Source organism: Vanacampus margaritifer, chromosome 11 (genome assembly GCF_051991255.1).
Source record: "Vanacampus margaritifer isolate UIUO_Vmar chromosome 11, RoL_Vmar_1.0, whole genome shotgun sequence".
NCBI classification, from domain to species: Eukaryota; Metazoa; Chordata; class Actinopteri; order Syngnathiformes; family Syngnathidae; genus Vanacampus; species Vanacampus margaritifer.
In genome coordinates, this window is record NC_135442.1 from 10242952 (window position 1) to 10267075 (window position 24124).

A 24124-nucleotide genomic window follows, 5' to 3' on the forward strand; every position below is an offset into this window, starting at 1 on the left:
AATGAAGTGAAACTGAGAGAAAATATGGAGTTAGTTCCCCGTTTGATTCAAGTCACCTGGAAAGATGAGTCATCTACAAGATGTTGTGCCTATGGCGATTTTTGTTCATTCATGCAGAACAACATTTATGACAACGACAGTAATGATATCGATGTTGAACAAGAGGGCCAGCTGGCTCACAATCTCTGGTTTAGTTCAGCCGAAAGGTGCGTGATGGGGTTCGAGTTGGGCTTCCTCACCGAACTCTGTCATTTACTGTATGAACCTTGTTATGTGCACTCATCATGCTCGAACAGAAAAGCGTCTTCCCAAAACCGTTCCCACAAAGTCAAATTCATATTTGTAGAATTTGAAGCACTGCATTACAGCAAATGTAAAATACTTCAACCAAGTGTTCAAACCAGCGGATGTCCCTTCTCTTCCATCACTATCAGGCTGCTGGCCAATCCTGACACATTTAGGATATATGCTTCCCTTAAGGTCTCTGCCTCCCCCTCCTTTTTCTCTCCCCCTCTCTGCCATCAGTTAAAACCAACAGGCCACTTCCCGTCCATTGGTTTCCTTCACCTGTCACATGTCACAATATGACTCACATCTATTGGTCCATGAAAGAGAAAGAAGGTCGAGCATTACGGTTGCATTTTTAATGTGCCCTTTGCAGCAACATATTGCTTTTATCCATTACAGAAGCGAGGAAGTGCTTGTCCTTTTGTTTTGTTTTTACTTCCCGTCTATGCCAGAAGAGAAGGACTGCACTCATATGACATATCAGCATGCTGCATATTTGTAGTACAGGCTAAAAGTTGGAAAGATGTGACAAAAATTGACAGCCACATTTGATAATACTGATTGTGGCTTTGTCTTTGATCAATCAATCAATCAATCCCAACTAGGCCTAATGTGCCCTAATCTGTATAAAAAGTTCAAAGCTTGATGACTAGCAGAAGGAGCATGTATTAGGAAGTGCCCCATATTGAACAGGAAGTGTCCCGGAAGTGCCCCAAAATCAACAGGAAGTGCCCAAATTGAACAGGTAGTAACCCGGAAGTGCCTCCAAATCAACAGGAAGTTCTCCAAAATCAACAGGAAGTAGCCCAAATTAAAAAAGGAAGTAAGCTGGAAGTGCCCCATATTGACCAGGAAGTGACCCGGAAGTACCCCAAAATCAACAGGAAGTGCCCAAATTGAACAGGTAGTAACCCGGAAGTGCCTCCAAATCAACAGGAAGTTCTCCAAAATCAACAGGAAGTATCCCAAATTAAAAAAGGAAGTAAGCTGGAAGTGCCCCATATTGACCAGGAAGTGACCCGGAAGTACCCCAAAATCAACAGGAAGTGCCCAAATTGAACAGGTAGTAACCCGGAAGTGCCTCCAAATCAACAGGAAGTTCTCCAAGATCAACAGGAAGTATCCCAAAATACAAAAGGAAGTAACCCGGAAGTGCCCCCAAATCAACCCCAACATCAACAGGAAACCAAAAATGTGCACATTGCAAACATTCAACTTACACGCATTTAAAGCTCACTACATGTTATTACGAAAACAAGCAGACAATACAGGAGTGTAGAAGTACACAGATGGCAACTACTGGTGGAAGCCCCCATGACCTAGACATGTTAATCCGTGTCCAGACATGTTGTAAATGCCTATAGAGAACGATGCTTAACCTAACCCGCGATCTCACGAGCGGAAAGTAAAAGCTTGTAAAGGATAAATGCACACACTCACAGAGCTTAATACCAGGAGCGCAAACTAAGCAAATACACACATTAGAAGATAATCAAATAATAAAACACCAACTGCAAGCATGCATCACAAAATTTAAACAATCAAAGGTGATTACAACTGTAACATAATGATTTGAGTATAAATCTGAAATTATTTGTGAATGTATATGCTACACTTAAAATAGTAGGTGTAGACTGTGTGTAGCCCTCTGTGGTTTGATATTGCTCTTACCTGGCAGGTCACAACCAAGGACCTCCATCCTCATGCCAATTCCAGCAGGTGACCACCTTTCGGGAAAAACGCGGATGTATTGAGTCATTATCTCATCAAAGCGTCGCACCTCTGGCGTATCATAGTGGCCGTTTCCCTCAAAAATCTGTCAGAAAGGAAGAATAACCAGGAGAGGTCGATGTTATGTGTCTTCTATAGAAAATCTCTTCATTATGATGAGTCACAATGCAATTCGATGTTTTCCTTTTTTGTGTGCCATTTTTCAGCAAGGAAATAGATAAACACGTCTGCTGCTCTGTGTTGAGGACAGTCAACAAGAAAATCTGCCTCAGCTGATGACAGATGCTTGTTTGACTGTCAGCTGCTACAGTCGAGATCCTTCTGCTATTTGCTATCAAAGAGTTTGTCTATAGATTCACAGCTATTTTGGAGAGTGCAGGTAAAACTGCCACGAGTAATAAAACGTAAAATATTGCAAACGTCCTCCTTAAGTCACATGGTCCTGCGGAGAACTATTGATTCCCGGCACAGCGTGGCATGTACCATAAAAATAACAACAGAGAGGCTCAGTCCTTTGATTGTCAATCAAAGTGGCTAGACAGAATGCAAGCCTGGGTAGAAAACGACAATATTAGCTTGATGAACCGAACTCTATCTTCTGTCCTCTCCATATCCAAAATGAAGGGGAAAAAAACACGACGGATTTCCCAGGTTGCTCATTTAGAAAGACAGGCAGATGAGAGAAAACAGCAGAAAAGCCAGACACTCAGTAGTACTATTACAGCTCTTCAAGACAGTCTCCTCAGTGAGGAGAGTTTAAAGACAGCGCCTTCGACTGCCAGCAGTGTTGAGTGGTGATGCAGGACAGACAATTTTTAATTACACCCATGAGAGCGGAGTAAGGGATGAGTGAATGAGAGGATGAAAGACAGACAAAAACAGAATGAGAGAAAGTGCGGAAGACTCAATGTGGAGCACCGTGATTAAATTGAATTATTAAGGCGGTAATATGTATCATTTTCCAAGAATTACATAGCAGGAAGAAAAGAGGATTTTGAATTTGTCTCAAATCGCTTATTAGCTGTGGAGAAAATCAGTCGAGCAGCTTCTTTAGGCGGGCCTGGAAAGAAGAATGTTCATGGACATTCAGTAGGATTATTGTTGTGACAGACCAATAATCCCTGTTTAAAGATGATCAGTCTACAAGAGTGCTTACAGTTTACAGCAGATGCAGTAGATTAATAGTCCATGATGAACCTTTACCTTTGCAAAGCCCGTCTTACTGTCCGTGATGTACGTCCACTCCTTTCCAGTCAAACTGTGTGCCAGTTTGTACTTCCGGACAAAAGCTCGGTTCTCGGCGCTGGTGCTGCCCTCCAGCCCTCTTGCACCCTGCGTGATGATGCCGCGCACCATCTTGGGCACACCGAGGTCCACCTGCAACACAAACAATATTGCATCGATTGGTAATTCATGTTCCACAGCATGGAAATGTGCTACTTGTCGTTCGGATTTAGATTGCTTTTTTAAGCCCTAAAAGGACAATTTCTACAGTCACAAGTCGTCCTAGAAATATGAAAACAACAATGACCAAGAGAGGCAGACAGAACAGGATGCCTGGTGGGCCAATTCTCAGCGCCCCAAAATTCTTAGATGGAAAAAAAAAAGAAAGAAAGAAAAAGCTTTGCTTCTTTAAGAGGGGAACAGTAGGAAACTGGAAAAGTTCATATTGGGGATAACTCTATTGACCGTTCTTACAAAGATTTTTTTTTTAATGAGTTTAATTTTTTTATTTGAACTACTGAAATAAATCAACATTTCGATGATGTTCTATATCACGATGCACCTGATATACTTACAGTATTCATTCACACTCAAGTCAGTCGGTCTGGCCTTCTAACCAACCAACTAACCAACCTTCTTTAAAGGGGAAGTCAACCTTAAACATTTCTTGACAATAATATGTTATTTGTGACCTCACTAGTCTAAACATGACATTTTGATTAATATTACATTTGTGGCATATGAGTTATGCAGCAAAATCCAGTCGTTTTTCTCCATCTCAGGGGGCGGCCATTTTGCCACTTGCTGTCAACTAAAGATGACATCATAGTTGCTCAGGGCTCAGACAATGACCAATCACAGCTCACCTGTTTTCTGAAGCTGAGCTGTGATTGGTTGTGTGTGTGTGTGTGGGAGTGTTGACTTCCCCTTTAAAGTAACCTATCATGTCATCTGTAAAACGGAAGAAGTCATAACAAAGACACGAAAGTACCTGCAACCATTCCTCTCCAGCTATGGGCTGTGTCGGATTGGGAAACCATCCTGATCGACTGGCCACCAGCCTGGCGGCGCCCATGGAGCCGTGGATGTCCCTCATGGAGGACGCAGAGATTTGCGAGTCCGCCAGCAGTCCAGACAACATGCCTTGTAGCTCTGAGCAGGGGGCGTCTGAAAAGAAGAAGTGAAATCCATAAGAATGTCAAATCTAGTGTCGATATATAGTGATCATTTGCATTTGTGTAAACCGGGCTACTCAAGTTGATTAGAATCTGCAGGAAGACAGACTATAGACTATGATTCTTCCATATTTTTTTATTTATTTTTCAATTTCAAGACTACTTGTACTAATTCATGGTTGTTTTGACCCTTATTGGCTTTGTTCTCCAACAATTATTAACAAAATGTTCGGGATGCAGCCTGCATCACTTCCAATGTCAGATTGGATCGGATCCAGCGCCGCCCAGCCTTCCAAAGGCTAGGAGGTATCGATAGAACTGACAGATGGGCGCAGGCTTGATCTTGGAGGCAAAAATTCTTGTGTGATTTTTCTTTCTAAACTAATGTTCCACTTTGCAGCTCCTCTGAACGTCTTTCCATCAAACCATCAGAGCATTTTGCCTTCATGCTGTCGACGCAAAGCTTCAGCCGAGCTACGAGATTCTTGGTGGGGAATTGAGTCCCAAGTGGAAGAACAAAACAAAAGTGTGGCGCTATCAAAGCGATGTGCTTTATTAGACTGACAAATGTGTTTGAGCCAAACGACAAACATTCATGAATACTAATAGAAACCAAAAAGGAGGAGTGCCGAAAGAATTGAATTTTATTCGAAATGAAGGCAGTAGTAAAATGACATGAGATATGATGAGCGAAAGAGAGGATGAGAAGGAAGGAAGAAATTAAAGGAGGAGCTGAAGGACAAGGACTGTAAAAGGGAAAAAAAAGCCAAAAAGGTCAACCGAATTTCAAGGGAAGCAAATGCGAAAAGAAAATTAGAAGCCGAAAGAAGGATGGGAGAGAAGAAATGAGTAGAAAGAAGAAAAGAAAGAGGGAGGACATTGACAGTGAAGGGTGACGATGATTGATGGTGACATTCTCTGGGTCTTGGTGGAAATGAATGTTTAATGCTGTGATGTTTGCAACCGCACCTCACTGCAGTAAATAATGAATCAACAATAAACAACAACAGCTACAGGCACAGCGGACAAACTCCCTCTATAGGCCAATAAAAACACAAAGAGGAAATTCAATTACCATAGTCGTTATTTTGAACTTTTTTTTATTTTTTAGTTTCATTTGTTGGAGCAGCTGCAGCTCACAAGTACACCGGAGATGACAGAAATAGCAAATTAATGCAGAATAAAACATGCATACAGTGGATATAAAAAGTATTTGTGTTGGATATATATATATATATATAAAAAATTAGACCAAGACAAATAATTGTAATTTTTTTTTCTTTTTCATTTTTTTTATATTTTTGAGAAGATACGTAAACAACTGAAATAATGTGTGCACACCCTATTATGTTTGTGATATGGCCTCAGAATTAACCAATCACACAAAAATATTTATAAATATAGTATTTCATATAAATATAACATATGAGTCTGCATACATCTGCCTCTTAAAGTGCCTCTGATTATCCGCAAATTTCAAATGTTCCAGTAAGCTTTCCTGACCTTTGTTTGTGCTTATTAGCAGAAGCCTGAAGGTTTTTTGAAACACTAACTGCAATTTCAAACGGCAAATATTTATTTATCTATTATTTATTTATTTATTTATTTATATTTATTACAATATTTATCTCTGTGTCATTTTTGTTAATATAAAAAAAAAACAGACTTTTTTTTATTTCAATTGTACATGAAGGTCCCACACACAAGCTTAACTTATAGTGGACACATGCACACACTCCCGATATCAGGCCTGTTGCAGTTGCATACACACAATGACCCCCCCTCCTCCCCCCAACCACCTCCCCAACCTGCACAGCCAGCAAGCAGAATGATAAGAGTGCTATAAAGAAATGACTGATAGATGCTGCAGGGCCGACATAAAATGAGATTAAAGACAGAGTGAAGGGAGGGGTCGGGGGGGGGGGTGGGTGGATGAACACTTGGATGAGGCTGTAACGGGCGAAGATTTAAGAGCAGAGATGTGGCGAGAAAATGAGAGAGGGCAAAGGAAAAATATGAGAGCGGGAGCAGAGGCTGAGAGTGGAGACGATAGATAGGACGGAGCGAAAGGCATGAGCGGGAAGAGAAAGTGAGCAGCGCCATGAGACGGGATGGAAAGAAAGTGCGAAAAAGGAGAGCGAGAGACATAAAAGTGTGATTTAAGTTAATGGCATGTCACTGTCTGACTGTTTTATGTGTGCCTTTATAGGCCTGCATAGGGCATTATCGCATCCCCACGGGCACTGTGATAGGCTGTGTGCATGTTTGTCAATACGTCTGCAACTGGGGAACCAAACAAAAGATACCGCCTTCCTACTTGCTGCTGAGGAGATTTGCTGTTCTCATTAAAACGATATTCTAACTGGTGGCAAAAGAAACGTGGCTTAGTCAGCCTTCAAATGATTTTGCAGAGCAGCTTTTCATAAAATGAGTGATTTAGTGAGACACTTGATGGATTGGAGATACTATAATTCACACTAGGGACGTGGGCGTTGGCAAGAAGTAGTGGGATCATTAATCTCTGGACATTGCCTGAATTCCCCTTTCTTTATAGCATGGCTTGCTCGCGTATTGTGAGAAAATACGAGTACATCTAATGTTTGATTGTATTTTTCTTTTTTTTTTGAAAGATTGTTTTTTTTGTTTTTTTTTTAGTGAAGGTCTTCCGTTTACAACAGTCCCGACATAACATTTTGAGGTTACAATTAGTATGCATTATTGTTTTATATTGCTGTTGTCAAACTCAAGGCCTGGGGGCCAGATCTGGCCCACCACTTATTTTTTTGTGGCCCATGAAGGCAAATCATGTGTGTTGACTTCATGTATATTGCTATAATATCAAAATTGCTAAATGGATTCACTTTTAGTAACAGTGAAATATTGCAATCCACCTTTCAAAAATAAATAGTTGAACAAAACATTCTTAACTGCACTCTGTTATGTACAGTATATGTGATAATAAGATCATACTGTATATTTAAGTGTTCATAGTCATAATGGCCCACCGAAGGAAACCATAACTAAGATGTGGCCCACAACAAAAATTAACAAATTTTATTCGTAAAAAGTATTTTTAATTTTGAAAGCCACCTTAGTTTTAATAATAACACTGGGGGGTTTGGGGGGGCGATAACAATAAATGAACGAATGAATGTAAATGAACAATGATTCAATCAAAATTAGGCTTTAAATGAACAGGATTTTTTGTCCGATCACTGATCAACAAGTTTGAAAAAAACAAAACAATAACTGACCACTGATTCGATCAGAAGATGAAGCAAAGTATCTATTTAAAAAGCTTTTATAATGTCTCTACAGTTGACCGCCTTGATCTGTGGGGGATAAGGACTGACCCGGCCCACGTATAGCAAAAACCCATATATAACTGACGTAGTTTCTAATGCACACAGGGGAAAAAAATCTTCCAAAAAATGCTCATAAACATTAAATATGACATGTAATGTCTTCTTTTGTGGAGTCCATCAATGATGTGTTTATGGATTAATGTGTTATGTTGATGGATTAATTGTGCGAATTAAGACTTTAGCCGATTACCAATTTTGCATAAAATTCTAAAAATCGTCCAATCCTGATCACGACGATCAGATCGGTTTAAAGTCTAACTAAAATGGCTACAAAAAAAGTTAAATAGAAATTGTGCCTAGGTAAATGTTTAAAACAGATCTTAAAGACAAAATGCAAATATATTAAAATTAAAAGTTACCTTAAACGTTAAATACTAATGACCTGAATTTAGGCGGGCTGCTTTCAAAATGTACCCTTATCACACTGGAAGTGATTTAAAAAAAAACAAAACAAAGGTAAGTGGCATCTCATGTAATGACTAATGTTGGGGGACAAATCACAAGTTCAGGTACGGAAAAAAGTCAACACACACACACACACACAGACGCACGCACATACACACAAGCAGTATCATATTGTGAGGGTGTGATTGCAGCTTGTGTGGGTGCCGAAATAACCCCCCTAGATAAGAGCTTATCTGTCGCTCTCGATGGCCACTACAATGGCAGCAGTGGGAAGACCTAACCTAATAATGATACAGTGAACACACACACACACACATAGATTGGAACCTGCCCCTTTACCATTTGTAGAACACGCAAACACAGACTCTCTAATTAAGTTTTATCTATTTATAGTATTGAGCTGATTATGCTGGTTGAAATCCCGTTTGTTTGCCAGGGCTGCAGATGAAAGCCGAGAGCCCGTTACTCTCTGATGTAATCACCCACACATCACACTCTAGTATTATTCTATTAGGAGCGACTGGGTTTCGTGTGTGCGTGTGCGTGAGTGTGTGTGTGTGTGGGAGCCTGAGAGAGAGGGAGGATGTGGATAGGAACAAGGGAGGGCAAGAGTTTGAAAGCGCATGAGAGTGGGTGTGTTGCATGTGAAAAGGAGAGAAACAAATGATGGAAAGCAGGAAAGTATGAAAACAAACTTCGGGTGAATCGACGGCCGGGCAAATTGATGATATGAAAGCAGAGAAATAAAAAAGATTGATGCTCATCTTTTTCACAGGAAATGTTTTCTGAGGGAGTTGTTCTTGCACCGACCCACCTTGTGACCCGACGTTAACGCCAGTATATCACCCCAATAAAACTACTAGCATGTTTTCATAAGAGCCCCTGGAGGAGATTGGCCGGAAAACCTCAGTTACGCTTTCCAGAAAAAGATGCTTCGTCTTTCTTACCCGTAATCTGACAGCCGTAGAGCTCAAACCGCAGCGCGATGCCATTCTTCCATGTTTGAGGTCGGATTCGCACGAAGCGGGCCAGTACCGGCTGCGGGATCCGATTGAGAACCACCTCGGTGGCGTCGGTGTTTGCGTGGAAAACCTGCAGAGATCGAGGAGAAGACGGAATTTGGATACCAAAACATCTGAAATGTATTGAAAATTGTACAACACTGTAAAAACTCAAATGTGTGTTCATCCACTACCAAGGTTGTTTCAGTTAACGAAAACGAATGCAATAACGAAAACTAAAATTCAAAAAACTATTTCGTTAACAAAATAAAATAAAAAACGAAAATGCTTTTAAAAAAAATACTGAAAACTAACTGAAAACTGAAACTACATTTTATGTGTACAAAACTTCCTAAAACTAACTATAATTATCTATGTCTTTGGTAATTAATTTAATACATGAACCTCTGAGGTTGATTTTAAATGTGATTTTGAGTATATTTATGGCGATATTAACTGGATTAATTTTGAATGATTTTTATTTTATTTTAATTATTTATTTTTTTTTTTAAATAAGGATGTTTGAAAGTGTGTCATACAGAAGTGACGTCATCTAGCAGCAGCCAATTAAAAAAAAAAAAGCACATTCAGATGACATCGCTGCTAGGCAACAATTTTTCGTGCCATTTAACTCAGCCGAAATGCAACACTAGGTAAGAAATGCGTTACTTTTTTCATTTTACCATGGCATTTTTTTAAATATTGCGGACAATTAATACACAAAAATAATAATAATACTGAAACTAACAAAACCAAGCATTTTTTAAACAACTAAAACTACTAAAAACTAACAGAATTACCCTGAAAACTAATTAAAACTAACTAAATTTAAAAAACAAAATTCTAATCAAAATCAGAACTTACTAAAATGAGAATTCCAAAACTATAATAACCCTGTCCACTACACAAGAGCAATGGGAAGCCATAAGGCCCCAAATGTCCCAATAAGATGAATTTAAACTTCTTGGCAGAATAAGCCAGGCAGGACTTCTGAAAAGTTATCACCTTGTATGACGCACTTCTTGGGACTGAGCCTTGATTTTCATCAAATTTACACAGATGTCAAATTTTGTGGCTCCAGTGATGCCTGAGAGTCTTTGTGCAAACATGCAAAGCATTCAAAATAGCACCTCTGTGGTGCTTCTCTCAATAAATCATGTGTGCGGGTCACAATTTTGACACTCCATTTTGAATCAAATACACACACACACAATCAATCAATCTGTTTTATTTGAAGAGCTGTACCAAAAAAAGAAGAAGTAAAAGATGGAGAATATTTTTGTGTATGACTAAACCATCACTAGTTAGTCATGTGGGAAAAATACAAGCATTCCCACATGAGCACAATTGCAGCCTGTTTTATATTATCCTTAATAACAGATTCAAACGCAACCTCTCCCAAAAAATGTGCTACCCATTCAAAAATTATATTGGACTTTTTGTTAAAGAAGAACCAAAACTAGATCATTTCTCAGGCTGTTCAAATGTTCATCCATCCATTCATTTGCTGTAGTGCTGCTTGTCCTCATTACGGTCGCAGATGAGCTGGAGCCTATCCCAAGATTGGTCGCCAGCCAAGTGCACAAACAGACAAACAACCATTCACACTCACATTGACACCTATTGACAATTTATAAGTTATAAGTTGTCAGGAGACCCGAGGAAGGATCAAAGAAAATAAAGAAAAGTGAAATCCAGCACCGACCAGACATCACCTACTACCCATCGGATTATTAATCAGAATCTTTCACCAACAAATTCCAACAAATTAGGGAGACCTCAAGAGACCCCCACCCAAAAGAAAAAAAGAGAGAGAGCAATGATGATGACATGTCGAATTGGTAAGATTACCAAATGTGTATCCTGGTGTCCAAACTAAGCTCAATGTGACTTCTCTCGTCAACTGTTATCGCGATGATGACTTTAAATCTCATCATGATGACTTTAAATCACCTAATGATGACTTTCAATCTTGTCTAGTCAAATTTTTTTTCTCACTAGGTGACCCTAACACGCCATCGTAGTTTACCGGCTTGAAACTGCATGTACAATTCATTATTACACTTGCCCTTCAATGCAGCGCGATGGCCAGCCAATCACAAACCTCGTTTCATGCTAGTCAATGACAAACGTCCGAGGGTGGGAGTGAGACAGGAAAGTCAAAGATGGGGATTTAGTGGCAAAAAAAAAAGAAGTCATCCTCCATTATTTGGAGGTATTTTGGATAATTAATTTCTTAATATTTATTATTAATAATCATATCATGCATTTCATATGCTCCCCTTAAAACTGAGGTCTGGGGACCTCCAGATCACCTCCAACCCTAGAAAATGGATGCTTAGATAGACGGATTCATCAGAGTTCTTTATCTAACCTTAGTATTCATACAAATGCATTTTAGCAGTGATTTATGTTCACTGTCATAATTATTTTGTTAACGTGACGAGCAGTTAAAACAATACCCACTGGATGTTCTTGTTTGTTGAACCCTTGCATATACAAAGTCGTGGCACTGGCGTGTTTTATTAGAGGGAGCAAAAATAAAGGCTACAGTTAATCACCGCAGCACATATTTACGGTTCATGGTGGTCTGTTCACCACGACAAGATTTATAAATAAATACTCTCTCGTTAGCGCATAACATGCAACGCATACAGAAACGCACTGTACGTATTGCTCCTTTTCACAAAGGGCAGCATGAGTTCAAAGGTTAACTTCAAGACTCACACAGTCTGAGGCCACCTTGTGTGTCGTAAATCAAGTGTGTAAGTATGCGGGAAAGCATCCTCTTCTCACGTCCTCTCGGTTAAACACACACACGCGCAAAGAAAAACACAATCTTTATTTCTTCACAAAGCGAGGAAGAGAGAAAAAAAACACACACACGCACACACTGTCATCCAGTCTCAACTGTCTTCTAAACACACTCCACAGAACACACACTGTCTTTCGACTGCTGGTGCCCTCGGAGCCGAACCCCCCACCAAGTGCGCATACACACAAGAAAAGATTTCCTCGCACAAACACACACACACACAAGCAGATAAAGGCTCACATTGCCAGAAGTGTTCCTCTCATCATCTGACATCATGACTTAATATTCGCTCTCTATCTGACAGCGTCATGCGCTTTTATGGCTGTCATCTGCGTTGGGCTCGGTTCAACCAAACACAGCTGGGCTTCTCATTCTGTATTCTCTGCCTATTTCTGGCTTTCACTTTGACATCTTCACTCTGTCTCCCTGTCATGATAACATGTTCATCTCCACATAAAATACCTCCCGTTGTTTCACTACAGCTGTTTCTCCTCTCGCGTCTCGCTCTTCCGTTACAGCGGCCGTCGGAAACAAGATGGTGAGAGCGCAGTAAAGCCCGTTCACCGGAGCCAAAGGCCTTGTAATTACTTGCTTGGGTACTCGTTTATAGACGTTCGCCTTGTTTTGTTGTGAGGGTTTTGCGTGTGCAGATTCATCATTTCTTCCTGGTCCCAAACTATTAAACAACAGTCGCCTTCAGGGGTGAACAAGTGTGAATAAAGAAGCTCTCTGAATTACAAGAGAGCGATCAAGGCACTGGGCCAACTGGGGATTGAACCCACGACCAAATGGGGGTACCATATGAAGGCAGACCCGGTGAACCGATGCCCCACTAATGGCCTCAATACCAGTTAAATGATGGAAAAATGCCAAGAGGCCCCAAAAGACGTAATGGGATTGTAATTACAAGCGTGTGTGAGTGTGTAAAAAGTATAATTATAAAGTCTGACTCGGAGGATTTTGGGCTGCTGGTGGCTTTCTGATTTCCCTCGGTGGCCAGTGAAACATTTCCTCGATACGCTCATGAACACAAATACACACAGAGCTTTGTTCGGGGTCACCAAACAGAGTTGCAAATGTAGAACGGACTCTACTGTGACAAATGTTGTTTTACAACCGTTAAGTAATCGCAAATCCCTTTAGTGGAAGGCTACTGTGCATATTTGACACAGTGACCTTATGTTGAGATGTTAATGGGTTTTTTTTTTTGCTTTATAAAGAGGTTCTAAACTTCCTCAAGCTTTAATACTGGAAAGACACTCTGAACTCTGTTCAGTCCAAACCAAATTGAACAAACTCATAGATGTTAACCTTGTGAGATTGAGACTTTGACTGTGAAATTAAAGAAAGGCGGTTTATTTTTATGTTTTTAAAGCCTAAATTAAAGTCCAAAACAAAACAAAGAAACAAACAGACTAAACTTACATAAACAAGACTCTTAATAAGAATTACGAGTGAAAGCAAACAAATGATCCAACAAAGACTGCATGGAAGAAGGGAACTAAGGCCCCGTCCAGACGGAAGCAAAACCGGCTTCGTTCCTCAAACAAATCTGGTACACACAGAAGCATTTCAAGACTTGCATGCGTCCAAAAGGAGACGCTGAGGACGTTTAACGGCTGTAATGTATATGCCAAGTCTGGAGTGGCGCTGTAGCGCAGCCACAGGGAGTTAAAGGAAACCGTAGAAGAAGAATCAGCGAAAAAGACGAACAATTTTTTTTCTATCTTTATTGCAATCTACAGAACAAACATGGCTTTGCATGTACCGAAACAACGTGAAAAAGACGAACACAGGCGAAGTGACAATGGCGGGTGATCGCTTGTTGAACGTGGGAATAAAGAAGCAAAATATTTTGCTGCAAAAGCATAAGCAAGCTAAGGAGGCTGCGCAAAACCACTACGACGCAGCTATCCGCCATTGTTGTTGCGAGAATTGGCGCATACGACATTAATCTTCGAGCTGCGACCATTACGTCATCACTGGAGGAGTTTCCTGCCTCTGGTGTCCATATGGACGCGTACGCATTTTGAAAACTTTCCACTCTGGAGCCCGGTTTCAAAAGTGATCGGTTTCAAGCTCCGAAACCGCACCATCGTGTGGACGAACGGCCTAAACGGTAAGAAAATTGTGAGGATACATTGAAACTGGCTTTTTGTGTGGGCGGGGCCTAAAAGGAAGCAACCTAATAAGGTAATGACAAACACCTGGACATGAGACAAGTGGTAAGAAAATTGTGAGGATACATTGAAACTGGCTTTTTGCGTGGGCGGGGCCTAAAAGGAAGCAACCTAATAAGGTCATTACCTTACCATGTTTGTCATTACAAACACCTGGACATGAGACAAGTGGCTGAGGGAGCTGAACGGAAGACACAAGGGACCGGGACGACGAGCACAAAGACAACAGGGACACATGATAACCAAAATGAACCAAAGCCAAACACAGATCATGGCAGTGCTCTATGATTTAACAGTCCAGCTTGTAGTCCGTTTTAGGCCAAGGTCAGCTGTAACACTCCATATAAATAATTGATGCACTATACTGAAGACAATGATGCGATCACACTAAGATTATTTCTGCATAACCTGGTGCTTGTATACACACATTAACAAATGTGTTTTTGGCTCTGCAAGTGAGCATCCAATGCGGGGGGGGGGGGGGGGGTCAGGAGATATGTAGTTGCCCCTCATAAAAGGTCTTAAACTCCTCAATTTACTGTTTAACAATCTCTAAAATGCTTGGGCAGCAATCAGCTAATGGATTGTGTGTATTTTGTGAAGGTTTGTTAATGAGCTGATGTTAAAAAGACACAGCTGGCTGATACCAGGATCATGATTGAGTTCCATTCCTTCGGCAGCGATATAACCCCCAAGTTGGAGTGTGCTGTAGTAGTCATAAAGTCAGAAATATAGCAAATATTTGTAGGTCATAAATATCAGTGGTGGACCTGCAAAGCCTTTTTTTTTTTTACTGACCTAAACACTACTTTGTGCTGTCAAATCAATCTAATCTGCCCTGGGCCTTTGAAATCAATAGTTCGTAATCAGTAAGTACAGGTAAGGTGACTCAAACTATACAGTACTAGTGATTGGACCGTTACTTTATCCAATCAGATTTCAAGCATGTCCTCCCATGTGCCGGCTAGCTGGGCCTCGATGACGTCAGTATTTTTGCATCTGCTGGTTGGTTGGTCAGAGCGAGCTAACTTCTACTGAGCAATAAAAAAATAAAAAAATAAAAAAATAAAAAGAGAGCAATAATGATGACATGTCAAATCGGTAAAATTACCGAATGAACAATACTGAGCTCTCCAGAAAAAAAAAAAACATCAATAAAGGTTTTGGTGAATGCGCATAGGAAATTTTAAGAACCACTGATCTAAACTAACAATGGTTTGCAGGGACGCAGAATCTAAATCTGTGCGTCTGGCTCTCAAATTGGTTGGCGGCTAACCTCGGCACCTAGCGCATTAGCATAGATGGAGCGCATGAGCAGGAATACAACATGCTCACCAACTAAAGAACAGGTGTGTCCAGTTGTGTGTATGTGTGTGGTGTCGTGTGTATGTGTGTGGTGTCGTGAGCCTGTGGGTCCTCCTTCAGTCAGCCAGCAAGGACCAGTGCAGACACACTGAATTATTCAAAAGTCTATGCTGTGCGTCTTTTTGTGAGTATGTGTGTGGACAGAGTTATAAAATAGTAAAACATCTTCCATCTCCTCGCATCTCATCACACGCGCACAGACACACACTATGGGACACGGGTGTGTGTGATTGTGTTCATCCCAAATGTTTTATAAAGGAAATGATACATGACTACCTGATAATTTCCCCATTTGTCCTTTTCCTCTCCATTTCCTCACAGAGCGTCTTCATTTATCACGTCTGTTTTGACCTCAGCCTCCCTCTTGATTCCCTGCCTTCCTCTCCCGTGTACTCGCACTTGTCCTTTTATTTTCTTTCCCCCCTCTTCACCTCCACGCAGGCTCCGTTCCGAGGCCAGCGGATCTATCTGGAGACATCTGCGCAGGCAACACCCTCGTCTGCTATTCTCATTATTCCCCTTCTGCTCCCTGGCGCCATTTGCGCTCCCATCCATCCATTCCAACCTCATTTTGCTCCCAACTCCCCCCACACCCCCCTCGTGTGTACTTCTGCCGCTTTCCTTCTCTCACTTGTTCCCAGGAAACTTTCTACCATGGGCTTTCCGACAAGCTCTGTCCACTCTATCAGTTTGGTGGAGTGCTTGATCTTTTGTTTGCGTTGCTCCTACTTTCCAGCAAGTCACAGCCTTTTTCATATTTTTTCATCTGGATTACATTAGGCCCTTGATCAAATACATTAGCGATCACACAAATCATTATCGCATGTGACAGTTGCACCTCCCCTATCGGCTCTCTCCCAGATATGAACATTCATTCGTCTTTATATAAGCTTGCATTGTGCCTTTATTCTTAAACCTGTAATAAACAATAGCAATTTGGATTAGTGCTTCGTAGTAAGGGCAGAATCAGCTAATGCTCATTATAGGTTGACCTTCTTTTATGTTTCTTGCTCATAAAATATAAATGGCAACAATTCAGCGAGATTAACGTGCAGTCGTTTATTCCAACGGCATAAACTTCCCCATTGTCTATTAGCAGATTTAAGGTAATGGAAAAGCTGAGAGGTGGACAAGAAGGGGGGGAAGGATAATGCAAATGAGGGTGAGAAGAGTGTGCATGAGTGTACAAGAGGGAAGCCCTGATGGATGGAGATTTAGAGAGAACTCGAGAAGGGGTGAATAAATAAAAATGTCTGGCATGTGGCCACTTTAAGGACTTTAATTTTTTTTCTACATGTACGAGCCTATAGTTGATCTCTAAGGCTTGTAGTAAAACACTTATTTTCTCATCTGTCATTCATATAAAGGTACATTCTAAAAACTAAATGCTTCCATGTGAGCCTGTTGTAATGGGATCCAGATTTAAAAAAAAAAAAAATCTTTTTGACCACTCCTGTTTAATGATTTATGCATCATAGCCGCTTACGCCATTTAGAATGCTGCTGCTTCACCATGTGAGGTATGTCAGCTAAGAAGAAGAGCCATCGGGCGCCGGCTGATACAAAAATTTCATCAACAGATAAATTGTCAGCGGGTTCTCTCTCGTTAGCTTTGTCCCAAAAAATGTTGCTTCATTTTTTTATGACTTCATCAATAACACTGCAACATTAAAACCAGTGGGAACAGTATAATCTCACAAATGAAAGAAGTAATGACCCTGAGCGGAACATTTACATGACAATGGCCAAGAAAAGTTTTTTTCTTTGCATTTTGGAAAGTTTCAAAACAATCCCCAACCACAAGGACTGTTAAAAGTAAAACGTTGGGCCAGTAGTTAACAATGGAACATTGTAAAGGAACACTGAATTTGATCTGAAAGTGCCATCTAAAATCTGACATTGGCCCACCATTTTTGTTTTGGTTTTACATGCCAAGATCTCTTATTTGTCCTCCATTCTGCATACCGGTAGTATAACAAACGTCTTTTTGAGATCCGTTTTCAGTTTGTGTCTTAAGGCTCCCAAGCCCTGTTGTTATGTTGAGTAGGCTAGAGACATTAATAATCCAGACCAATTTGAGCATTTCTCCCCTTTCCAATCATGTCCGTAAATTTTGGGGCAGGATTATTTGGGTTCTGCTGTTGGCCAGTGCACGACGAGGGAAGAAAGTTATTTTAAACTTAAAAGGGAAACCTTGCCATAGGTTGACGCAGCTGAATATGTCTTATATGTGTATATGTCAGTCATATGTTTTAATAAAATGTAATATTATAAAAAAGTGAACAATTAGTAACCAATTTTTATTGATTCAGGATTCGGTGGTTAAATGGTAAACAAACATGTAAATTTGAGCTTTGAGTCCAGGCACTAGTATTTTTAAACGCAAACAATGAATGAGAGCCGAACAAGTATGCTACGGTAGTTTTGTTTATTTTGCAGCCCCGCCCCCGCACACTTCAAGTATGGCAAGTAAGGAAGAGCATACTTGGAAGCACCATTATTATTTAAAAACGTCCCTGACTCATCAGAGCTCCTCCAAGATGGTTATAGGAAGCAATATGTGTGAGTGTGTCTGTTTTTGTGGTTGCGTGTCTATGTGTACAATACAACGGAAGGATATTATCACCATGTAAGCCCCTCCCCCCCAAAAGACTTAACTCAGGCAAAACATGAGTAACACACGCTCACCCCATCTGTGTCGCTGTCAGCATTCATCTGTGAAACAGCTTTCCATGGTTATGGCGGAATCAAGCCGGATTATGAGTGCTGGTACAACCACAAAACATCATCATCAAACTTGCTTCTTTCCATTTAGACTTTGAGTCACCCACAGGCTTCATCAATGAAAAATTCAATCTACAAAGCCTTTTTACCATCCCTCAATATGATGGTTTTCCTTTCAAAGGGGAAGTCAACCACAAAATATTTGGACAATAATTTGTTCTATGCAGCCCCACTGGTCTAAATATGGTGGTCTGGTTAATACTGCGTTAGTGGAATATGAGTTAAGTAGTAATATCCAGTCGACAGCAAGTGACAAAATGGCCGCCCCCCTGAGATGGATAAAAATGGTTGGATTTCGCTTCATAACTCTTATTCCACAAATGTTACTGTATTAATCATGAATGTCACATTCAGACCAGTGAGGCTAGGTTGCCCTGTTTTGAGCCTTAGATCATCTGTTTTGCTTTGGTTTGAACGTTTGTTTATGCACTTTTATTTTTTTTTTGTGGGTGCTATGTAAAGCACTTTTTTTTGTATGAAAAGGGATATACAAATAAAAATTGATTGATCGATCGATGTAACATATTATTGTCAAAAAATGTTTACGGTTGACGTCCCCTTTAAATCATTCACTCCTAGCCATTTTCACTGAAGCAATCCCCTTTGCTCCCGACTGTTTTACTGGATTTTGACTGATTTTGCAAGGCCCACAGAATATTGTGTTCTATTGTTATAAAAACATGGAACCTACCAAAAGAACGATTAGCGTATCTTCTTTCGTCAGGAAAATAAAAGCATATTTCTACGTGTTTTCGTTTTGCAGCAATTAGCAATAGAATATAAGTTTAATCATTATTCACAAATCTGTGGGGGAAAGAGCTTTTTGCAACATGGCCCTGGTTGTTGTCTTATACTCTGCTGTCACCTGCTGGCCATTTTTTATAATAGCTTACTATTGCTTTAAGCGACCTCTTCAGGTCAGAGGCTGCATTAAAACCTTCTGTATGTTCTAGTATAAATAAAAAAAAAAACATAAAAATGTAAATATACGTTTTTTGTACTTTGGCACTATTTAAAATAGAACGTTTTTACGCATTTTTGGGAGCAAATGAGTTAGGCAACCTTAATCGATTCCCTGGCCATTACAAACCTTTTGGGATCTGCAACTCAAAAAAACATCAAGCATGCTTTCATTGCTTCTCTTGTTTCCCCCCTTAGGAGTTTTGAGAAGATTTCATCCGGATGTTTGTACGTCTTTGCATGAGTGTTCTTGACGGTTTTACAACCTAGCGCTAGACATGGTGTCAGACCGCAGGACAAAACGTGTGGACCGCTAGCACTGGAAGAACGTCTGTGATGGTAAAAACAGCCACAGCCACTGGACCAGCACAGGAATGCTTTTTCCATTTAACCGCGGTGGCAGTGATTTTAAGACCTCTGATAGCATCTGCTTGTGTTCTTCACAGCATCCCTTGACTGTAGTTTAACTCGAATGCTTTAGAGAAACAGCTTAGAAAAGCGTTCTTTTTGGTTGACAATAATCAGAACTTTTCACAAATAAGTAACGGTAACCAGATGTGATGGGAAAAGCAGATTGTGCAGTGTGGTCACATGCGATGATGTAAGGTATCATTAGGAGTTGGGAGACGTGTGCTTGGTCGGAAAAAAAAAAACACCTAAATGAAGCCAAATGAATGATGGCGGCTGTAATTGCAGACAGACAGGTTGGATTTTTGGGATTGTGGCCAACTTGCTGCTGAATATTCCATCTCATATTTCCTTTCAGCCATTAGCGCACATGCCCATGTCTCGGCCTGTGTGTCACCCAAGAGCATCCACACTATTTGTAGTTGCCATTTTTCTGACCCGCACTGTGGAAGGATTATGTGAGTGTGGGTGGGCTCTGACCTTACCTTATGATTCTTGCCGTGTCTGTAAACCATCCAGTCCTCGCCATTGGTGCTGACCTCCAGTTTGAAAGTGGTCACATAGTAGGATTTTTGCGTCTCCTTGGAAATGGCGCCCTGCATGGCGATGCCTGTGATCACCTTCAATGTGTAGAGGTCCACCTGTTAGCCGGGAGAAAAAAAACATCAGGATAAAATTTGGCTATTGAGTTACTGAGACCCTAAAAGATGACAAATTGCAACCTGCTGGGGTAAGATTTTACACAGAAAAGAATGTGACATTACAGATTCTAGCCGCTCAACAAAATTTAAAGGGGGGGTCAACACCCCCCAAATTTCTTGACAATAATATGTTCTACACAGCCCTACTAGTCTAAATACGGTATTCTAGTTAATATTGCATTAGTGGAATATGAGTTAAGCAGCAAAATCCAACTGTTTTTATCCAGCTCAGGGGGCGGCCATTTTGCCACTTGCTGTCGAGTGAAAATGACATCATAGTTGCTTAGGTCTCAGGCAACAACAAATCACAGCTCAGCTTCAGAAAACGGGTGAGCTGTGATTGGTTGTTGCCTCAGTCCTTGAGCAACTGTGATGTCATCTTCAGTTGACAGCAAGTGGCAAAATGGCCACCCGCTAATATGGAAAAAATGGCTGGATTTTGCTTCATAACTCACATTCCACAAATGTAATATTAATCATGATGTCATGTTTAGACTAGCGAGGTCACATATAACATATTATTGTCAAGAAATGTTTAAGGTTGGTTTCCCCTTTAATGGTGAGCATCACTGGACGATAACCTACAATAAACAGGCAGACAGTATTTTAAGGAAATCTGTTACGAGGGCGCACAAAAACCAATCAACCAACAAACAAACAAATGAAAACATGACTTCCTTGTTTGATAAAACTTGCCCTCTTAGAACGAAAGGTGACGTAAACATTTAAAAAAAAAAGTCTTGCGTCTGTGCTAATCTATATTTAATCTAATTAAAATTCAAGTCCGTGACTCTGAATCCTTAAACTGTCAACAGGCCCTCACAATGAATGTCTTAAAGTGTTGAAACTGCCTGCAGGTAGACATAAACATGCAAATACAGACATCAACTATTCAGCAACCATTTCTCACCTTCCCCATTCTGCTTTATGCTCCTCATCCCTCTCTCTGCCTCGCCTCGTTCTCTCTTTTGGCAGATCGATAGTGATGACCAGGGGCTCATTTTAATTTCCTGCTATACAATAGCTATAATCACCTCTGCGGCCTGATTGTGGATGCTACGCTGCATGCGGGCCCTGCTGTTAATATATGTGGCATTTTACCTCAACTGCAATTTCGACCTTGCGTCTGCTCTTTGTCCGAGCACTTTATGTATTAGGGGCAGAGTATAGTCTCGAAATGACTTTCAGTAACCTTTTAACTATTTTGCATATGAGGTTAATATAAGGGAAGATTCATTTCTTTTAATGTTTCATTTCATGCAAACTAAATGGCTGGCATTCAGATGAGGATAATGATAACTGATGACTAAAACAACAACACGAGAGATGTGCTCAGTGAGAATATGTGATGTGTATATTACGCGTGTGAACGCTGAGCGGCCCACCGGGGTGCCATACGCCTCACCAGGGGAGGCAAAATGCTGCGTTTGTTACCTGTCAGGAAGACAGGTGTTTTAGACTACTCCCACCACACACACACACACACACACACACACAGACACACTTGCTCACTTAGGCCCAGACAGAGATCCACCAAGACACCTAATCAATAGTCCTGAGCTGAGGAGAAGAACACATAAGAGGGGGTGAGAAGAGGTGAGGAGTGAGTGAGAAAGGAGGTGAAGACCAAATAAGAGCGAGAGCCGAGAGATAGAGACGGATGCTAAGTGAAGCTTCCCTGGAAAGAATACTCATCAATCACGCAACTGTTGGAATAACGCAGCCAGCAGCACTCACATCATCAATCTGCACCAAATCTCACACTGGACCACAATGCAAGAGCAATGGGACAGAGCAGAAGCCCCTTTCACGCTGCCTATTAAAGTCAGCACATTCTCAGGTTTCGGAGGTCGTACTAGAGGTATAAAAGAGGTGGGATGGTACCTGTGCGAAAAGGAATTGAGAAAATCTGGGGTGCACCTGCATATGTTTCGCTTTGTTGGGATCTGTTTGAAAGACTGCCTCTACCATAACGTCTATGTACCTATTTTTGCAGAAATGGTGTGAAAGAAGCTTGTTCGGGTTGGCATGGCAAAGCATGCTTGATCTGTGCACACACACACACACACACACACACACACACACAAACACATAAAACTCACACACCAAGGTTATTTTAGTTAACTAAAACTAAGAAAATAACTAAAATTCCCAAAACATTTTTGGAAACAAAATTAAAAAAAAATGAAAATGCTTTTTTTTTTAAAAAAAAACGAAGATTAACTGAAACTACATTTTATGTTTACAAAACTAACTAAAACTAACTATAATATATATAATGTCCTTAGTTTTCGTCTTTGGTAATTAATTTAATACATGAGGCTTTGTGGCTGATTTTAAATGTGATTTAAGACATTTGTTTCGATATTAACTAGGGATGCACGATAATGCTATTTTCAACCGATACCGATGAACCAACAATTTTGAAAGTGCAGATGTCGATAACCGATAAGTAAGCCGATAATTGTTTGCAAAATTAACTTGAATACAAATATACTTTCGAGTCCTACTATATGTCTAACATGTACAAATACATTGAAACATTGTGTAAAGCACCATGAAGCTGAATTTTATTGATCTATCTGCTTCAAAGACAACCAATAACTCATTTAGATTTTGCCAAAACAGTCATGTCAGATGTCAGATCAGATGACGTCGCTCCTAGGTGACAATTTTGCATGTTTGACTTTTGGCTCGCCTTACCTTTTCATTTACAAGAACAAGAAGTGCGTTGTTTTTTTCCCATTTTGCCCTGGTATTTATTCAGTCTTGCACACAAGTAATACACAACATTTTCTAAAAACAAAAATACTAAAACTAACTAACATCTGTGATGGGTTGGGTTGAGTTTTGGTTAGTTTTGTTGCAATCATGAGTTTGTTTTTTTGTTTTGATTTTGTTCTCAAGTTTCTTTAGTCAGTCATAATCTGTGTTTTGTTCTGTTATCCTTGTGTGTCTCCCTCGGTCTCGTCAAGCCCGATCATGTCCACCTGTGTTTGCCTGCCCTTCCTCGTGTCGTGTGTCAACCAATCAGTGCCCTCAGCCACTTGTGTCTTGCCCAGGTGTGTCTTATGTCAATTAGCGTAGTGTATTTTGTCTCTTGTTTCCTGTCCGTCCTTGTCTAACCATTTATTGTTTGTATCTGGACTTTGTTGTTTTTGTTTTAGTTACCTAGTACCTTGTTTTCCCTTTTGTTTTGTTTGATTAAATTATCCCCCCAAAAAGTACCTCCTCGCTGCCTTACTTCCCTGCACTTGGGTCCACAACCATGCCAAACCTTGACAAAACTAAACTAAAACTAAGCATTTTTTAAATAACAGTTTCAAGTCACCCTGAAAACTAAATGAATAAAAAAACTCAATATAAAATACAAACTAGCTTTATGAAAATACCAAAACTTTAATAACCCTGTCACACACATAAGGTGCAAGATTGAAGTATACTGGACAGGCATGATGGCATTTCTGACAGCTGCTTGTCAAGGCAGGAGCCGTTTTCCCCGCTCACGTACACACCAGCGCAACAACACACAAACGCGTACATCTACACACGGCCGGGTGTTAACGCCGGCAAACAGCTGAGGGTCTCAATGGAACGCTGCAGCCTCAGAACAACCCGAGTGGTCAGCGGCGGAGGCAGACGGAGAGACAACACGAGAGGTCGCCTCCAGTAAAAGTTACATTTCCAGCCAACTGTCACAAACTATTAAGAGTCCGACGGCCG

General features: G+C 40.6%; 1 protein-coding gene across 4 annotated transcripts in view; it reads right to left on the reverse strand.

Annotated features, from left to right (window-relative positions):
* Positions 1-24124, reverse strand: part of LOC144060649 (neuropilin-2-like) — a 93443-nt gene that overhangs the window by 29929 nt on the left and 39390 nt on the right. For all 4 annotated transcript variants that reach the window (XM_077580375.1, XM_077580377.1, XM_077580378.1 and 1 more), the window contains 5 exons: positions 20186-20341; positions 9136-9280; positions 4235-4410; positions 3223-3396; positions 1960-2104 (listed from right to left, as the gene is read on the reverse strand). In XM_077580375.1, coding sequence (XP_077436501.1) covers positions 1960-2104; positions 3223-3396; positions 4235-4410; positions 9136-9280; positions 20186-20341 — 796 coding nt within the window. The remainder of the gene's footprint in view (positions 1-1959; positions 2105-3222; positions 3397-4234; positions 4411-9135; positions 9281-20185; positions 20342-24124) is intronic.